The 13,727-nt window shown below is 39.0% G+C and overlaps 1 protein-coding gene across 4 annotated transcripts in view; it reads right to left on the minus strand.

Moving 5' to 3' along the window:
* The window catches only part of Sorcs1 (sortilin related VPS10 domain containing receptor 1), a 466,212-nt gene that overhangs the window by 67,275 nt on the left and 385,210 nt on the right, over positions 1–13,727 (minus strand). For all 4 annotated transcript variants that reach the window (XM_076834120.1, XM_076834123.1, XM_076834121.1 and 1 more), the window contains exons 14-17: positions 13,560–13,667; positions 11,940–12,057; positions 10,333–10,463; positions 6,965–7,078 (exon numbers count right to left, since the gene is read on the minus strand). In XM_076834120.1, coding sequence (XP_076690235.1) covers positions 6,965–7,078; positions 10,333–10,463; positions 11,940–12,057; positions 13,560–13,667 — 471 coding nt within the window. The remainder of the gene's footprint in view (positions 1–6,964; positions 7,079–10,332; positions 10,464–11,939; positions 12,058–13,559; positions 13,668–13,727) is intronic.

Consider the following 13,727-nt stretch of genomic DNA (forward strand, 5'->3'; position numbering starts at 1 on the left):
CATGAATCAACAATCATCCTAGGCAACAACCCTAATAGCAATATTTAGAAAGTCCTTGGCTGACTAGGGAGGTCTTCCAAGTTCTTTATCTGAAGGCAAAACCACTCTCTGAACTTTTCCTTTAAACCAAGTAGGTAGACCTAGGGATAAGGGCCTGGAATGAGACAGAAGACCAAGTGAATGGAATAAAGTGGCTCTTGCATTAAGCAAGATGAAAGCACAAGTTATTTAATTTGAATAGTAAATGGAATGGGACTTCCTTTTGAACACAAGCTTGATAAAATGGGGCATGTGGCCACACTTGACTAAATGGTTTAATATAGAGAATCATGAGAACTGCTCATAGGATCCACAATCTGAGTCAATTCATTGTCAAACCGAATTATAGAAACATGTTTCCTTTTTTAGAACACCTGCAGTCCAAGGAATCCTACTATTGAATCATTTCAGTTGATCAAGGAAATTTTAGAGTTTGAAGGCATCTCAAAGATCATTTAATCCCCTTGTTTTGCACATCAGGAAAAGGAGATAGCTTAGAGAATTGCACAAGGTCAGACAGAAAATGATTAGGAGTCCAGGGACTCTGGGCTAATTTGCTGTTCTTGTGCTGCTTTCCCAGAGCACCTGGGTGAGAAACACTAATGCCAATTCTATCCATGTGGGTAGGAACAACCATAAGAGGAAGTGGGTGTCCATGACTGTAATACGCATCTTCTTCATTTCCCAATCCCTATGACTTCTCATGAAAAGATGGGAAACCTCAGCTAAGAAGCATACTCTGAGGAGTCAACTTCATATCAACAAGCAATTATTGTGTGTTCGCATTGAGACTGCAGAGTTCTTGGTTAGAAAACAGCTACACAGTCCCCTGCAGCGATCAGTCTGTAAATAATGCAAGTGATTTCCTTTCTGTGGACTTTAAACACATGCACCACTTTTAGGGCCAATTATTCTCCTTGATGCACACTGACAAATTTCATTGAACAGAGATCAGACAGAACATCAAAATCCCCACAGGGCACCTGGAATAGAGTCACATGGGAAGAGATCACAGCTCACGATGTCCCTGGAAATAGCAAATTCAAGGGAATGGTACATTAGATAGGGGTTCAGTGTTTCTATGGCTGATGTAGAGAGGAATATGTTTATAAAAGCCTGTTTTAAAACATTCAAAATGTATGTTAATAGTATGGAAATTGTTATTTTTCATAGAATTTAAGTCTGTATTTATTTTTCTTGGACTCACTAAATATTTTATATAGCGACAGAAATTAAACTATCATTTTAAAATTGTGCTTCACGAGTAAATATCCCCATCATATATTGATAAACTAACCCTGAGAAATAGTAAGAGTTGTCTTTGAACATTCTTCCATGAGGAATTAATGGCTTCTATAAAGAAATTCCACAGACAGAAATTTCTACATGCACTTTAAAAAAAATACATCTAGAAATAACTGCAACTTAATAGCAAGAAGAAATCTGTCCCTTGAGAAGATTATCTTGTTTTCTTAGAGCAAACCAACCCAGTGCCACTTTATTTGATATTTACAGAATCTTTTACTACTGGCATGAAACAAGCAATGTCCTAGTTAATTTAGCAACTTAAATTTGCAGTGTGTTCCTTGGTTCCAACACACTATAAACAAAATTTAACCATATGTAGGTATAACTCAGTGAGGCTGTGCTTGTGTATGTGCAAACTGAGATAATTATAGATACTGGTGGAGAAAAAAGGAGAATGGATTTGAGGTTATTTCAGCATTTACATGCAACAGAATATGAAATTAACATGGTTGTCATTTTGTTTGAGCAAAAGAAACATGTTTAGCAGTCAGGTAAATGAGTTTTCTGGTAAAAATGGCATGGAAGATAGACATGTGTTTTGGTGTACCACAGTTCCATCACTTTCTAATTATGTGACTTTAGGCGCCTATGGGGGTACTTCTTTTTGTTTTATAGACAGCATAGCAGAGGTTTAGATGAAAAATGTCCCAGATATCAGCATTGCAGTGACAACCAGGCATCAAATACATGTCTGGGCTACAGATTCACAATAAAAGAAAGTTCCCTACCCTTCTCTTTTTCTCTACTCTAGAGAAACCCTTAGATGATAGCAATTGATGGTATTTGTATTTTGTAATACATGTGCCCAGCATTATGCTACATGCTTTCTATATGGTGTCACAGTTATTCACACTTGAAGGCAAATAGCAAAATGTAATAGGTTAAGAAACTAAGGCTCAAAGAAACTAAATCACTCACAAAAGATAACAGTCAATGGTAGCTTTGAATGGAAAACCCCCCATCATTTCATTCAAAAATCTCTCTTTTACACCATATGAAATATCCTTAATTATATTTCACTTTCCATCCAAGCAGGCAAACCCCTTACTTTTCATCTGGATGTGAAATGGCTTGTGGATGTTTTAAGGGGCCAGAGGTGAACCAGGCAGGTAGATGACAGTGAAAGACAGCAGGGCTTTGCTGACTCACTGCTCCAGCCCTGGACATTAGAAACCCTGATACCAGTGGACCAGGAGTCAGGATGGCGGCCCCCTGGAGGCACATTCTGCGCTTACTCACTTCTTTTTTAAACCATCTTTTCTAAGTTTTAGCCAAGAACTGAAACAGAAATTGTCCAAACTTTCACTTCCATACAGTGAAGCTGACAGACATTTTGGCATCTCCTCAAAAACTGCCTTTCTAGCCACGTGTGGTGGTGCACACCTGATATCCCAGCAGCCTGGGATGCTGAGGCAGGAGGATCCAGTGTTCAAAGCCAGTCTCAGCAAAAGCAAGGTGTTAAGCAATTCAGTGAGACCCTGTCTCTAACTAAAATACAAAATAACCTATTACGTTGTGCAATTTGGGATGTGGCTCAGTGGCTGAGAGCCCCTGAGTTCAATCACTGGTACCCCTTGCCCCTGGCAAAACAAAAAACAAACAAACAAACAAAAAACAGCCTTTCGGTTGGCATATTAATAACATATGCAGGGATTTTTCCACCTTGGTGAAACCTGAGAACACTGCTCTCTACACACAGTAGTAAGCTGATTCTGAAATCAACCCTAACCATTTATACATTGAGTCATTCAAAACTAAATAAAAAGTAGGAAGGTCTTCCTGCTTGCTTCCAACTAAGCTCTCAAAATGGTGGTGCTGGGAGGTCTGCTCACTGCCCTGGACTGACAAGGGTGACCTTTGGTTTAATAGACCCACTCAGTTCAAGTTTTGACTACATTTCTGCTCCAGAAGCTATTTGGGGAGGGACAGCCCAGGAGTAAACTGCAGGCAGGCACTAACTGCAGGCCAAGCCACAGCTGGGATTCTTCTGCACTTCATCCCAGTCCTGAGGTTATTCTACACTGAATGAGCACAGGCTTCTCAAGGACAGGTTAAAACAGTCATTGGAGAGACTCAGGGGGCACAGTGGCTCTTTACTTCTATAGCTTCCAGGCACTGGTGTCAGAGCCTTGGGAAGATTACCAGTGTGGCCCTGTCGCCAGTCATCTCTTGTTCTTTGTGCCAGAAATGACCCTGTTTACCTGATTCATCTAGGAAAAGCTTACTTGAGCTTCCCCTCATCTTACCCTTACTGAATCCACTGGCATTTGCCTCTAAAGAGGGTGGCAGTTAATTCAAATTCCTACCTTGTGGGACTCACAGGCAACAGGTGGGCAGGAGGCTCCTGTTTAAAACCCTATAAGGGATCTATCTGGCACCGCCTGATACTCGGGTCCAGTTGGCTGAGTGGAATTTGCTTTATAATCTAGCAGAAACACCTCCATTGCCAAGAGATTTAATTAGCTTTGTGTGTTTTTAATAACAAGTAATATGGTATTGGAATGTTAATTGTAGCCTTGTTTATAGTGGCCAAAAAAAAAAAAACCCAACCCAAATGTTCATGAAAGGGAACAATTAAATAATTCTATAATACTTAATACCATGGAATAAAAAGAAATGAGATGGAAAGTAGCCTTCTATATTCTGACTTGGAAAGATGTTTAAAATATGTTTTTAACTTAAAAAGGGAAACAGAATATCTATCACATAAAAACAGCAAATCACACAAAAACAGCCTTCCAAATTAATTTTATATACTTTCTCTTGGCATAGTTATTCACTGGCAAATGCTAAAAAAAGTGTTTGGAAGCATGAATACCAAATAAATAATTGTGGGAATGGGGCTAGGATCAGGTAATGATCCAAGTAGACTTTTTAACATCTAAAACATATCTATACAATTCTTTTGTAATTAAATATTTTTAATAGAAAGGTAGCAGCATTGTAGTGACTACAATATTATATGTTGAATCTGTGCTTATGAAATAGTGCTGAATCAACACACAGCCAAGGGACATCTAAGGTGATATGCTGCGCTGACATTAGAAAAGACAGAGAGTAATTTTTCAGTTTCACCTACATTTTTCCACTTGACAACTCTAGAGCTAGCTACAAACACTGCACATGGGAATTTGATGTTGTGAGGTCTTATAAGATGACTCTGGCCCTTGTCCCAACTGAAGGTCTTCCAGTTCCCCATGCAAAATGAGTGACTCACGCAATATACTGATCAGTGAGTTTATTACTGACACCTCTCCCTCCGAATGTCCCCTATAGGACCCTAATCCAGTGGTTACTCCTCCATCTATGAGCACCATTCTTAGAAGTGCAGGTCATACCTACTGATGCCTAGAACTTATCACATGTTTTTTTTCACATAAGCTCTTAGGCTGATGCTGATGCTTTTGTGCAAAATGTTTGAATGGAATGTACAAACCCAGTGGATAGCAACCTAATAAAAATCACCTGGGGTCAGAAGCTATCATTAATGCTCATTGATAAGAACATAATCCTGAGGGTGCAGGTTGTACTGTAGGAGACTGTGTTCTGATTTTGACTACTGAACATAAACAATTGCATTGATACACATTTATGTAACCCGGACACTTATCACCAAATCAACTGAAACTGTAATTTTTCAAGGGCACAGGCAATAAATGCTTCTGAATAGGAAATTGTAACTTAATCATTTGATGTTTCATTTTATATAAGTCAGTATATTCAGGACTTATACAATCTCAATAAACTGAAAAGTAAGAGGTCACTCCATCTTATTCCTGTGATTGCATCAGATCTGGAACAACTGTGACCTATTGTGCTTCAGATTCCTCTCATTAACACCAAAGAGAGAATAATACAATGTCTGGGACTGATTTGAGTTGGTGGTGGAAATAAGCAATTCTTAAATTACCTTTAGGGATTCCCAGTGCCCTTTACAATGTCCAAACATGCTGGTACATGCAAATAATCAAATATTTTTGTCTTTGCCTTCCTTCTCCATTAAGTTTAATTAAATAATCAGCCCTTTTTATTTTGTTCTCCAAGGTACTAGATGCTATAGACCTCCCTGACCTATTACATTTTCTTCATATTTTGTGCTTTTATTTAAATGAATCATAGTTTATTCCTTCATCCAAAGGTATTTTTCATCCAAAGGAATCCCTAACATCAGACATAGGAATAGTCAAAGTCCATTTCTGCATCTTTTACTCCTTTAGAATAATAACTTATAAAATTTAGTTTACATTATAAAAATATTTAATATTTTAAAATTTAAAATATTTTAAAAATTAATAAAGAAGTAAATAAATGAAAATTTCACTTCCTGCAGTGGATTCTGTATCCTGCAGCTGACATTAGAAATGAAAAGAAACTTGGACAAATAGACCTAGATTATTGTTAAGATCTTAATTCCTCTTCTTTCTCTTTTCTTTCCCTCCCATCTCCTTCCCTTCCCTTTTCTTCCTATCATTTTAACCTTTTTATATGAGAATTTGGAAATAGGCACAAGAGAGAGAAAATAGTACAATGTTCAATACTGTACTCATTTACTCATCTTCAAAAGTTTTCAATATGTATACTTCTTATCCAAGCACAAAACACAGACATTATACATCTTTAAAAGAAAAGACTTATTTTCCTTATCCTAACCAAAATGCCTTTATCACAGCTAAATATAGAACTCCTTTAAATCACTGGTGATAGTTAATTCAATGTCAATCTGACTGGGCTACAGGTGCCCAGATATTTAGTTCAATGTTGTTTTGAGTGTTTCCATGAGGATGTCTTTAGATGAGATTAACATTTATATAGGTAGACAAGCAGACTGCCCTCCCTGATTCGAGTAGACCTAAACTAATCATGTGAAGGTCTGAAGAGAACAGAAAGTCTGACAGTTTGATAGTCTCTCCCATCCCCACCCCAGGTAAGAGAGAATTCCTATGACTGATGTCCCAGAATGTGGGACACTGGCTATTTCCTAGTCTATGGATTCCAACCTAAATGTTGCTTCTTTCTGGGTCTCAAGCTTCTTGGCCTTTGGACAGGAACTCTACCACTGGCTTTCTGAGTCAGACTGGAACTAAGCCATCAGCTTTTCTGGGTCTCCAGATTGCTGATTCATCCTGCAGATCCTGAAACTGTCCTGTTTCCAATTCACTGAAGCAATTCCTTACTACAGACAGAAAGCGAAGCACACTCCTGTTAAAACTTGTAAGTTGAAAAGTTAATGAGCTCCCATTTTGACTCAGGCTTCCACATTTACAAAACAAAAAGCACATTAACAAAAATCATCTATTTGGCCTTCCTCATGCAGATGGAGTGAGTGTAAGAGGTGACCTCATGAGTAAAGAGCTGATAAAGTATTTACATAGAAGAAATGTCTATGTCAATAGCATCATCATCTTCTTCCTCCAAGGAAACCTTCCTCCTTTGTGTATTTGAAACCAGAGTCTTAGCCCCAGATACAAAGTGCACTATCAATGTCAAGCTGTGCTGTCTTATTAAAATGAAGCACATGTATTACACAGTCTTGGATCAGAAGTAATTCTGTCAGCTGAACATGTGCTCAAAAGCTGAAAAGATTGACCCCCTCAAGGTCACTGCCTCCGAAACTCACCCAGTACTATTGAGGTAGCTCTGTCCAATGCTGCAGTCCTTTGAGAGAGAGGATGGATTGAACCAAAATGCTGGCAGGCACTGCCCGTTGCTGTGTCGCTCATAGCCGTAGTCACTGTGGGGGAAAGAGACAAGATAAACCTTTCAGTAGGTGGAAAATGACTCAGAACAATTCCACGTTAGTCCACAGCCACCTTCTACCCCAGTCAGTCAAGACGATGTATTCCCTAAATCAATAACTTAAAAATGGAACCTGCCTCTCATAGGCTATCTATCAACAATCCATGAAAACCTCCTGCAGAATCGATAATTCCATTTAAGCACCTTTAAGTTGAAATAGTGGATTATGTTCTCATTAGAAAGAAACACTGAATGTAATTAGAAACCAGGCAGTGGTGGAAGCTAGAGCCCTAGACACGACTCCTCCATAGAGTTTAATACAGCCACATGTGGCACAGGCCTCATTACCGGGGAATGTCTTTGGGATGTTCTTCCAAGACATCTGGATTTACCGACTAGAGCAGAGCCAGGTTTCCCTGTGCACAAACCATATGTTTTAAAGTCACGGCCAAAAAAAAAAAAAAAAAAAAAAAAATGTCCTTCAGAAGTGTCTAGAGCATCCCCTTAGGAAAAGTTTTGTCCCAGGTAGTCATTGCTGCCAGTTGGGACTAACAGCTCTATAGCTTCTCTCCGGTTTGGAAACTGTCTGTCTTCTCTCCCAGTCCTCTCTCCTTGCTTCCAGGGGCCTCTGAGTGGCCTGATATTCTTGGCTTCTGGGAGATGAAACCAGGCACAGACGATGACAACAAATTGCACCTCTGCATGCACAGACAAATTGCAGGCAGCAATCAGCAAGCATTAGTAGGAATTGGCCCATCTGTATAATGGAGGTGAGATGCTGGCACATGAAGGGTGGGGAGGAAGACATCCGCTGAGCTCAGGGGCCTGTCTCCAGGCAGCTGATACTTAGAATTCTGCACATACCAGCTAGATTTGGTGCTGGTTCAATACAGCATGGGTAGTAAGACTTCAGAATCGCTGCCTCCAGGACACCCAATGCTCACTTCAGGGAATTACATTAAAAATGCTGGAGCATGCATGGCAAGGTCACCTGGGGCAATGTCCAGGGAGCCAAGCTAAAAGGGAACATTCAGTAACAACACTTTTCATTACACTGCAGTCAGGTGGAATCACTGAAACCCCAGCCACCAGTAAAAGCCCAACAACATCATGGTGAGCCTTCCAAAATATTTTCACAAATCATGCAGTTCCCCCAAATCCCATCTGACCAGAAAAACCTTACAATGGCCTTGTTTATGATTAATTTTCCTCTTGTCTGAATGCAGTTCAGCTGGTGAGATGAGTGACAGATCCCCATCACAAATGAATGCAAGGATGGGGCCAAGGGATAGGGAAGGAGAGAAGCCTGGTTGCTTTCCTTATCCTGGGTTTCCTCCACTCCGGAGTAGCTTTCAATTGAACATGAAGAACAGGAACAACATGCTGGTTTATTTTGGAACCTTGCAGAAAATAAACCTAAAGAAGTGTCTCCAGGAGAAACCAGGGAATTGGGGTATCTCTTTTTACTTATCCTCTTAAATTTTCTACCAGAGAATAAATTTGCTCTCCGAAAACAAATGACTGTTACATAAGGCCAAAGCTAAGCTGGTAGTGTAACATGCTAACTTCCTCTGCAAATCCTCCTTGAATAAAGTGCATGATGGGAAAGAGGGTTGTGATGACTGACTTAAAAACCCATGGTAAGATTTCTTATAAATGTATTTCAGGATGTCAGTGCCAAAGTGCAGGACAGGTATAAAATATTTTTGTCACTTTATTAGTGTTATGTTGCACTGACTACAACAGAAGTCACTGTTGGGGAGGCTCCTGGGGAAATCCTTGTGAGCTAAAGTCATTGCAGCTCTATTGCCTTGGCTGACCCCAAAGAGATACAGCACTGGTTCTTTTTTTAATTATTTATTTTTTGGTGCCAGAGATTGAACTCAGGAAGCCTAACCACTGAGCCACATCCTCAGCCCTTTTATATATATATGTAAAATTAGAGACAGGGTCTCACTGAGTTGCTTAGGGCTTCACTAAGTTTCTGAGGCTGGCTTTGAACTCACAATCCCCCTGCCTCAGCCTCTCAAGTCACTGGGATCACACGTGTGCACCACTATGCCCAGCTGACTTGCCTTATCCATCAATAAAGGGGATAGCCATGGGTGGTTGTCAGACCCTGGAGCACAGTTTTGCCAGGCCTTCCCAGTACTACTCATTCAGAGAACATCTCCAGTGTCCTACTGTTAGAGAAGGCAAAATTCTTCTAAAATATGATTACACACACACACACACACACACACACACACACACACACACTATGTCTCAGTTTGATCACTGATATTTTGATGATCAGGTATTTGACCTGTGATGGTTACACAGTTAGAAATAAATTGTTAAAGACCTGGATAAAGCTCTTATCCAGGTCACATTTTAATTGTTCAACATCTGCATACCTATTTAGTGACTGTTTTCTCTAAAGTAAAAAATACACACACAAATGCATAACTATATACAACAGAAATACAGAAGAAGAGGAAAATAAATAACATAAAATGTGATAGAGATAATTACAAATGGAATAATTATTTATCATTAATAATTTGTCAACCTTACCTGACCACTAAACACTGACTAAGAATAAAGTGAAGATACTCATCTTTGGTCCCATAAGCAAAGTTTCTGCTTAGCAAATGTTCCAGCAAGAATTCTACAGCACTCTGAGTTTTGTTTAAACCTCTCAAAGTCTCAGTACTTCTCCAGTTTTAACTAGCTTCTTTACCAGTTCAAAAATTCATAATGCCATCAAATCCATCCTTACAGTGAGTTCACAAATGTCGTCTACATCTCTATTAGCTGTACTCAGCTGACCACTGATTGAAAATTTTCAGAGACAGAGAATTTACTGCCTTATAAGACCATCATTTCCTACTGAAAATCCTGGATTCCAGAAAGAATCTAGACTTTATCTTCATACCCTGCAAAGTCCAATTATTGTTTTCAGAGTTGCTGTCCAAAGTAACATAGGATAGATCTAGCTTCTCTTTTTGACCAAAGTATCCATCAACTCTATGAAGATAATTACCAACTATCTTCTTAATCCTCTTTAAATCTAAAGAAATGCCTAGTTTTGTCATCATGTGGGCACATAGCTAGTAACCATGATGTTCCCAAGAGATAATCTTATAAGAATCCGAGGTTTGCCATGAGCCCTACATATGTCACTACTATTTCCAATCTAAACTCTCTTCAAGGGCCATGTGTATTTGAAATATAGAATGACTCCATGGAATAATGGTGCCAGCTCACCAGTCAAAATCAGCTTCTGTACAAACACAGGGTTCAGATTCCATAGCTCCTGCGTATTTTCCTTGCATACACTTCCGCTCAGATTTTCGCTTCTTGTATATCCTCTTGGCTCCCATGATGCATGCTTCCCCCTGTGAGCAGACAACCATCACACACAGCTGGGCACATAGCTTGTATGTTTCCTGCTCCACATTAGGGAAGGTTAGGGAGATATTCACAAACCTTAGTGTAATACAGATTCTGGTGTGGTACTTTGTGCTAACAGCATTTTGTTTTTGATGTCTATCATAATATATGACTATAAAGATAATCCTAAGAAGTACTGAGAATTTGTCTAATAAATCCCTAACTCTTCATGTGTTTAACAAACTGGTACTGGGGGAGGGTTATATCTTAGTGCTACAGAGGACACACAGATAATTAAGATAGATTATAACTAGTTGGCAAACCAGTGGTAATTAAGTTCAATTCTCCTCTAACAAAAGATTTATACAGTTGGTCATTTATGAGCATGCGAAATACGAGTGTTGCTAAGAAATGTAAAGAACCATTTTGTCCCGATTTATTATGCTTCTGCCCACACATCTTTATAGCACTGATTTTATGTTCATCTACCAGACAAACAAGAGAGCTAAATTCGTGTTTTCCATGAAATAAATAAAAGCTTTGAATATCACAATGCTTATGCATCCCAAAGGGGAAAATAGCAGCAATGTAAGTGAGCGATAATTTTATTGTTGAGCCTCTGAATAGGGAGGGTGTTTCTAGCTAATGCAGCACCCACTGTCAAACATAGCTTCTTTTGTGCTTCTGAACAACGAGAGCAGAATTGTGTTTAATTGGTTCTAGGCTGTCTTTCTAGGCTCCATTACACATCTTCATGCAAATGCATTCCTTAGTCCAGGTTTGGAGCCTACCATGTTTCACTGCCTGAACAAAGTGATGGCTTTGCAATAAGAACTTCCACTAGATCCTCAGGGAGGCCTGTAGAAATGGTTCCTGCCATAGAAAATTAAAGGGACATTTCATCCAAGCCTTTTGATGTGAGCTGAATAACTAAGTAAGAGGCCAGGATGTAGGAAAGTTTCCTATTCATAATTCTGTATTCCTATACTTTGAGTACCTTAGAAGGAGGCAAGAAGTACTATGTATTCCCAGGGAATCCAGGAAATGGACAGGAAGGGTTTTTCTGGAACTGCTTAGGAAGCATTACTTTGTTATTTTATGCATTGCCTCTGTCTGAATTGGTAGATAAAATGGAAGATCTTTTCCTCACCCCGCCCCCACAGTATGACATGCTCAGATAAATTATGTTTGAAACTCAGTGCTGAGTTGGTATTTCATTTTGAGTTGTAAGTCTAAGCCAAGAACATTTGAATTTTATCTCATTATATTCTAGCATAATAAAACAGAAATAACTTCACAACAAGATATAAATGTTGAGTTTGTTCAATGCTGTGTCATGCAAAATATGTAAGAAAGAAAGAAAGGAAGAAATGGGCATTTTGGCTTAGAGATCTCCAGTTTCTAAGCCTGAAGGATGAGCTTTCCTTGAGCACCTCTCATACCTCCTGCCCAGGGCTCAGTCTTAGCTGTCTTCCCCTTACCTGGCTATGTAGCTGCCAAGGCCTGTAGTCCTCCTCGGCACACCGTCTGTCGAAAATGGACTTGTAGTCCACTTTAACCAGCTGCCATTCAGAGCGGTGGCTGAAGTGTCCAAACACTCTACAGGGTTCATGATGATAAAAGTAAACACGATAATAACAATGGCAACAGTATTAACAAGAGCTTGCATTTGTTGTGTTAACTCTGAACCTGGTGTTCACAGGGGTGTCATGTGTTATGCCGGGCACATTATATGGGTCAAAGCTTTTAATTCTCCAAATACATTTATGAAGAGGATTCCATTATGGGCTCCTCATTGAAGATGGATAACTTGAGGCTCAAAGAGGTTCGTCCGTACCAAATTCAAGCCACTAAACATGGGTACAGATGGATCTCAGGTTATTTAACTTAAGAGTCCACTTGTATATGTTGTACCACAACAATAATTGACAAAAATGACAGAGAAAACAGTCACAAGAAATGCATTCTAGGTGGTCCAAGATTATACTTGAAAATTCTAGAGCTAATATTTTCGTTTTTTGTTTCCATGCTATTTGGTGTTTCCACCAGTCCTAGGGAAGTAGACACCACAGCCAAATGGTAATGACGTGCTCCTACATTGAACATTCTACTCTCCCTACTCAGAGACTCAGGTGTTTAATGCAGTGATTGAATCAACAATCATACATGTAGATAAAAGCCACAAAGTGGATTTTTAGATCAGCTTTTTAAAATTTATGTTCTGCAAATATAAAAACTGAATAAAAGCAAATTAGGGAATAAATTGCTAATCTAGCTATGTTTCCCATGAGCAAAAGCACAGCTATTAGGCATATTAAATTTTTCTTGATGTTTTCTATCATTGAAAAAAGTGCAGTATGGGGTTAGAAAACAAGCCAATTATTTACTTCGATTTTGAAATTTTCAATGATGACAGGATCAACTACTTTGAAACCTTCCTTTTCTATTTTTCCATGGCCAATTTTCTAGGGGAAGGAAATATCATAGTTTCGTATTCCAAGTTCAAAGCCCATATTTTGAAACCCATAGGCAGCCGAGTCATTAATCAAGTCTTTCACAAATTAATGATCATCACTTTTCAGACAAGAATGACTGTAAATGCAATTTCACAAGAACAGATTGTTCTCATGGTTTTCCTAATATGCCTCACAATTGGGTTAGGTAAAGAGCCAGAGAAAAATAAAATCCCTTGTGGGGTTTTGATCAAATGCTGTGTTCTGACTGAAATAGAAATTACACTTAGACGCCTGAGATTTTCTGCATATACACTCTGCTTATATTAAAATTTTAAATGCATAGTTTTCTTTGCTCTTGAAATAATTCCTTCTAATTTCCCTAACTCATTGAATATAGAAAGAAAAGAGCTTTTCTCTTCTGCTACCACCCCCAGTCTGAGTCTCCTCAAACCTATCAGAGCTAAGAAAATGACTGCCCACATTTTTTTCCTCCTTTTTGCTAGGGACTCCTGTGGCAGGGGGCACTGACTGTGATAACAACTTCAAACCTAAAAGCAGCAAATCAAAGCAGACTCAGCTATAAAACGTCTTTTTGGATTTACTCTCCTATATTAAGGCTGAACCATACCAGAGCTTTCCACTTACGTCATGATCAGTGTTTCTTCTCCAGGTTCACCCAGAACCCCATCCACAAAAAGTGGAATAGAAGTGAAACTGTATTTGCTCCAAGATCTCCCTTCATCAAAACTCAACCTAGTGATGGAGGAAAACAACAGTCAAGGATCTCAAGAGAAAATATAAAAAAGTCCTTTC

Source organism: Callospermophilus lateralis, chromosome 15, assembly GCF_048772815.1.
Source record: "Callospermophilus lateralis isolate mCalLat2 chromosome 15, mCalLat2.hap1, whole genome shotgun sequence".
In the NCBI taxonomy this organism is placed as follows: domain Eukaryota; kingdom Metazoa; phylum Chordata; class Mammalia; order Rodentia; family Sciuridae; genus Callospermophilus; species Callospermophilus lateralis.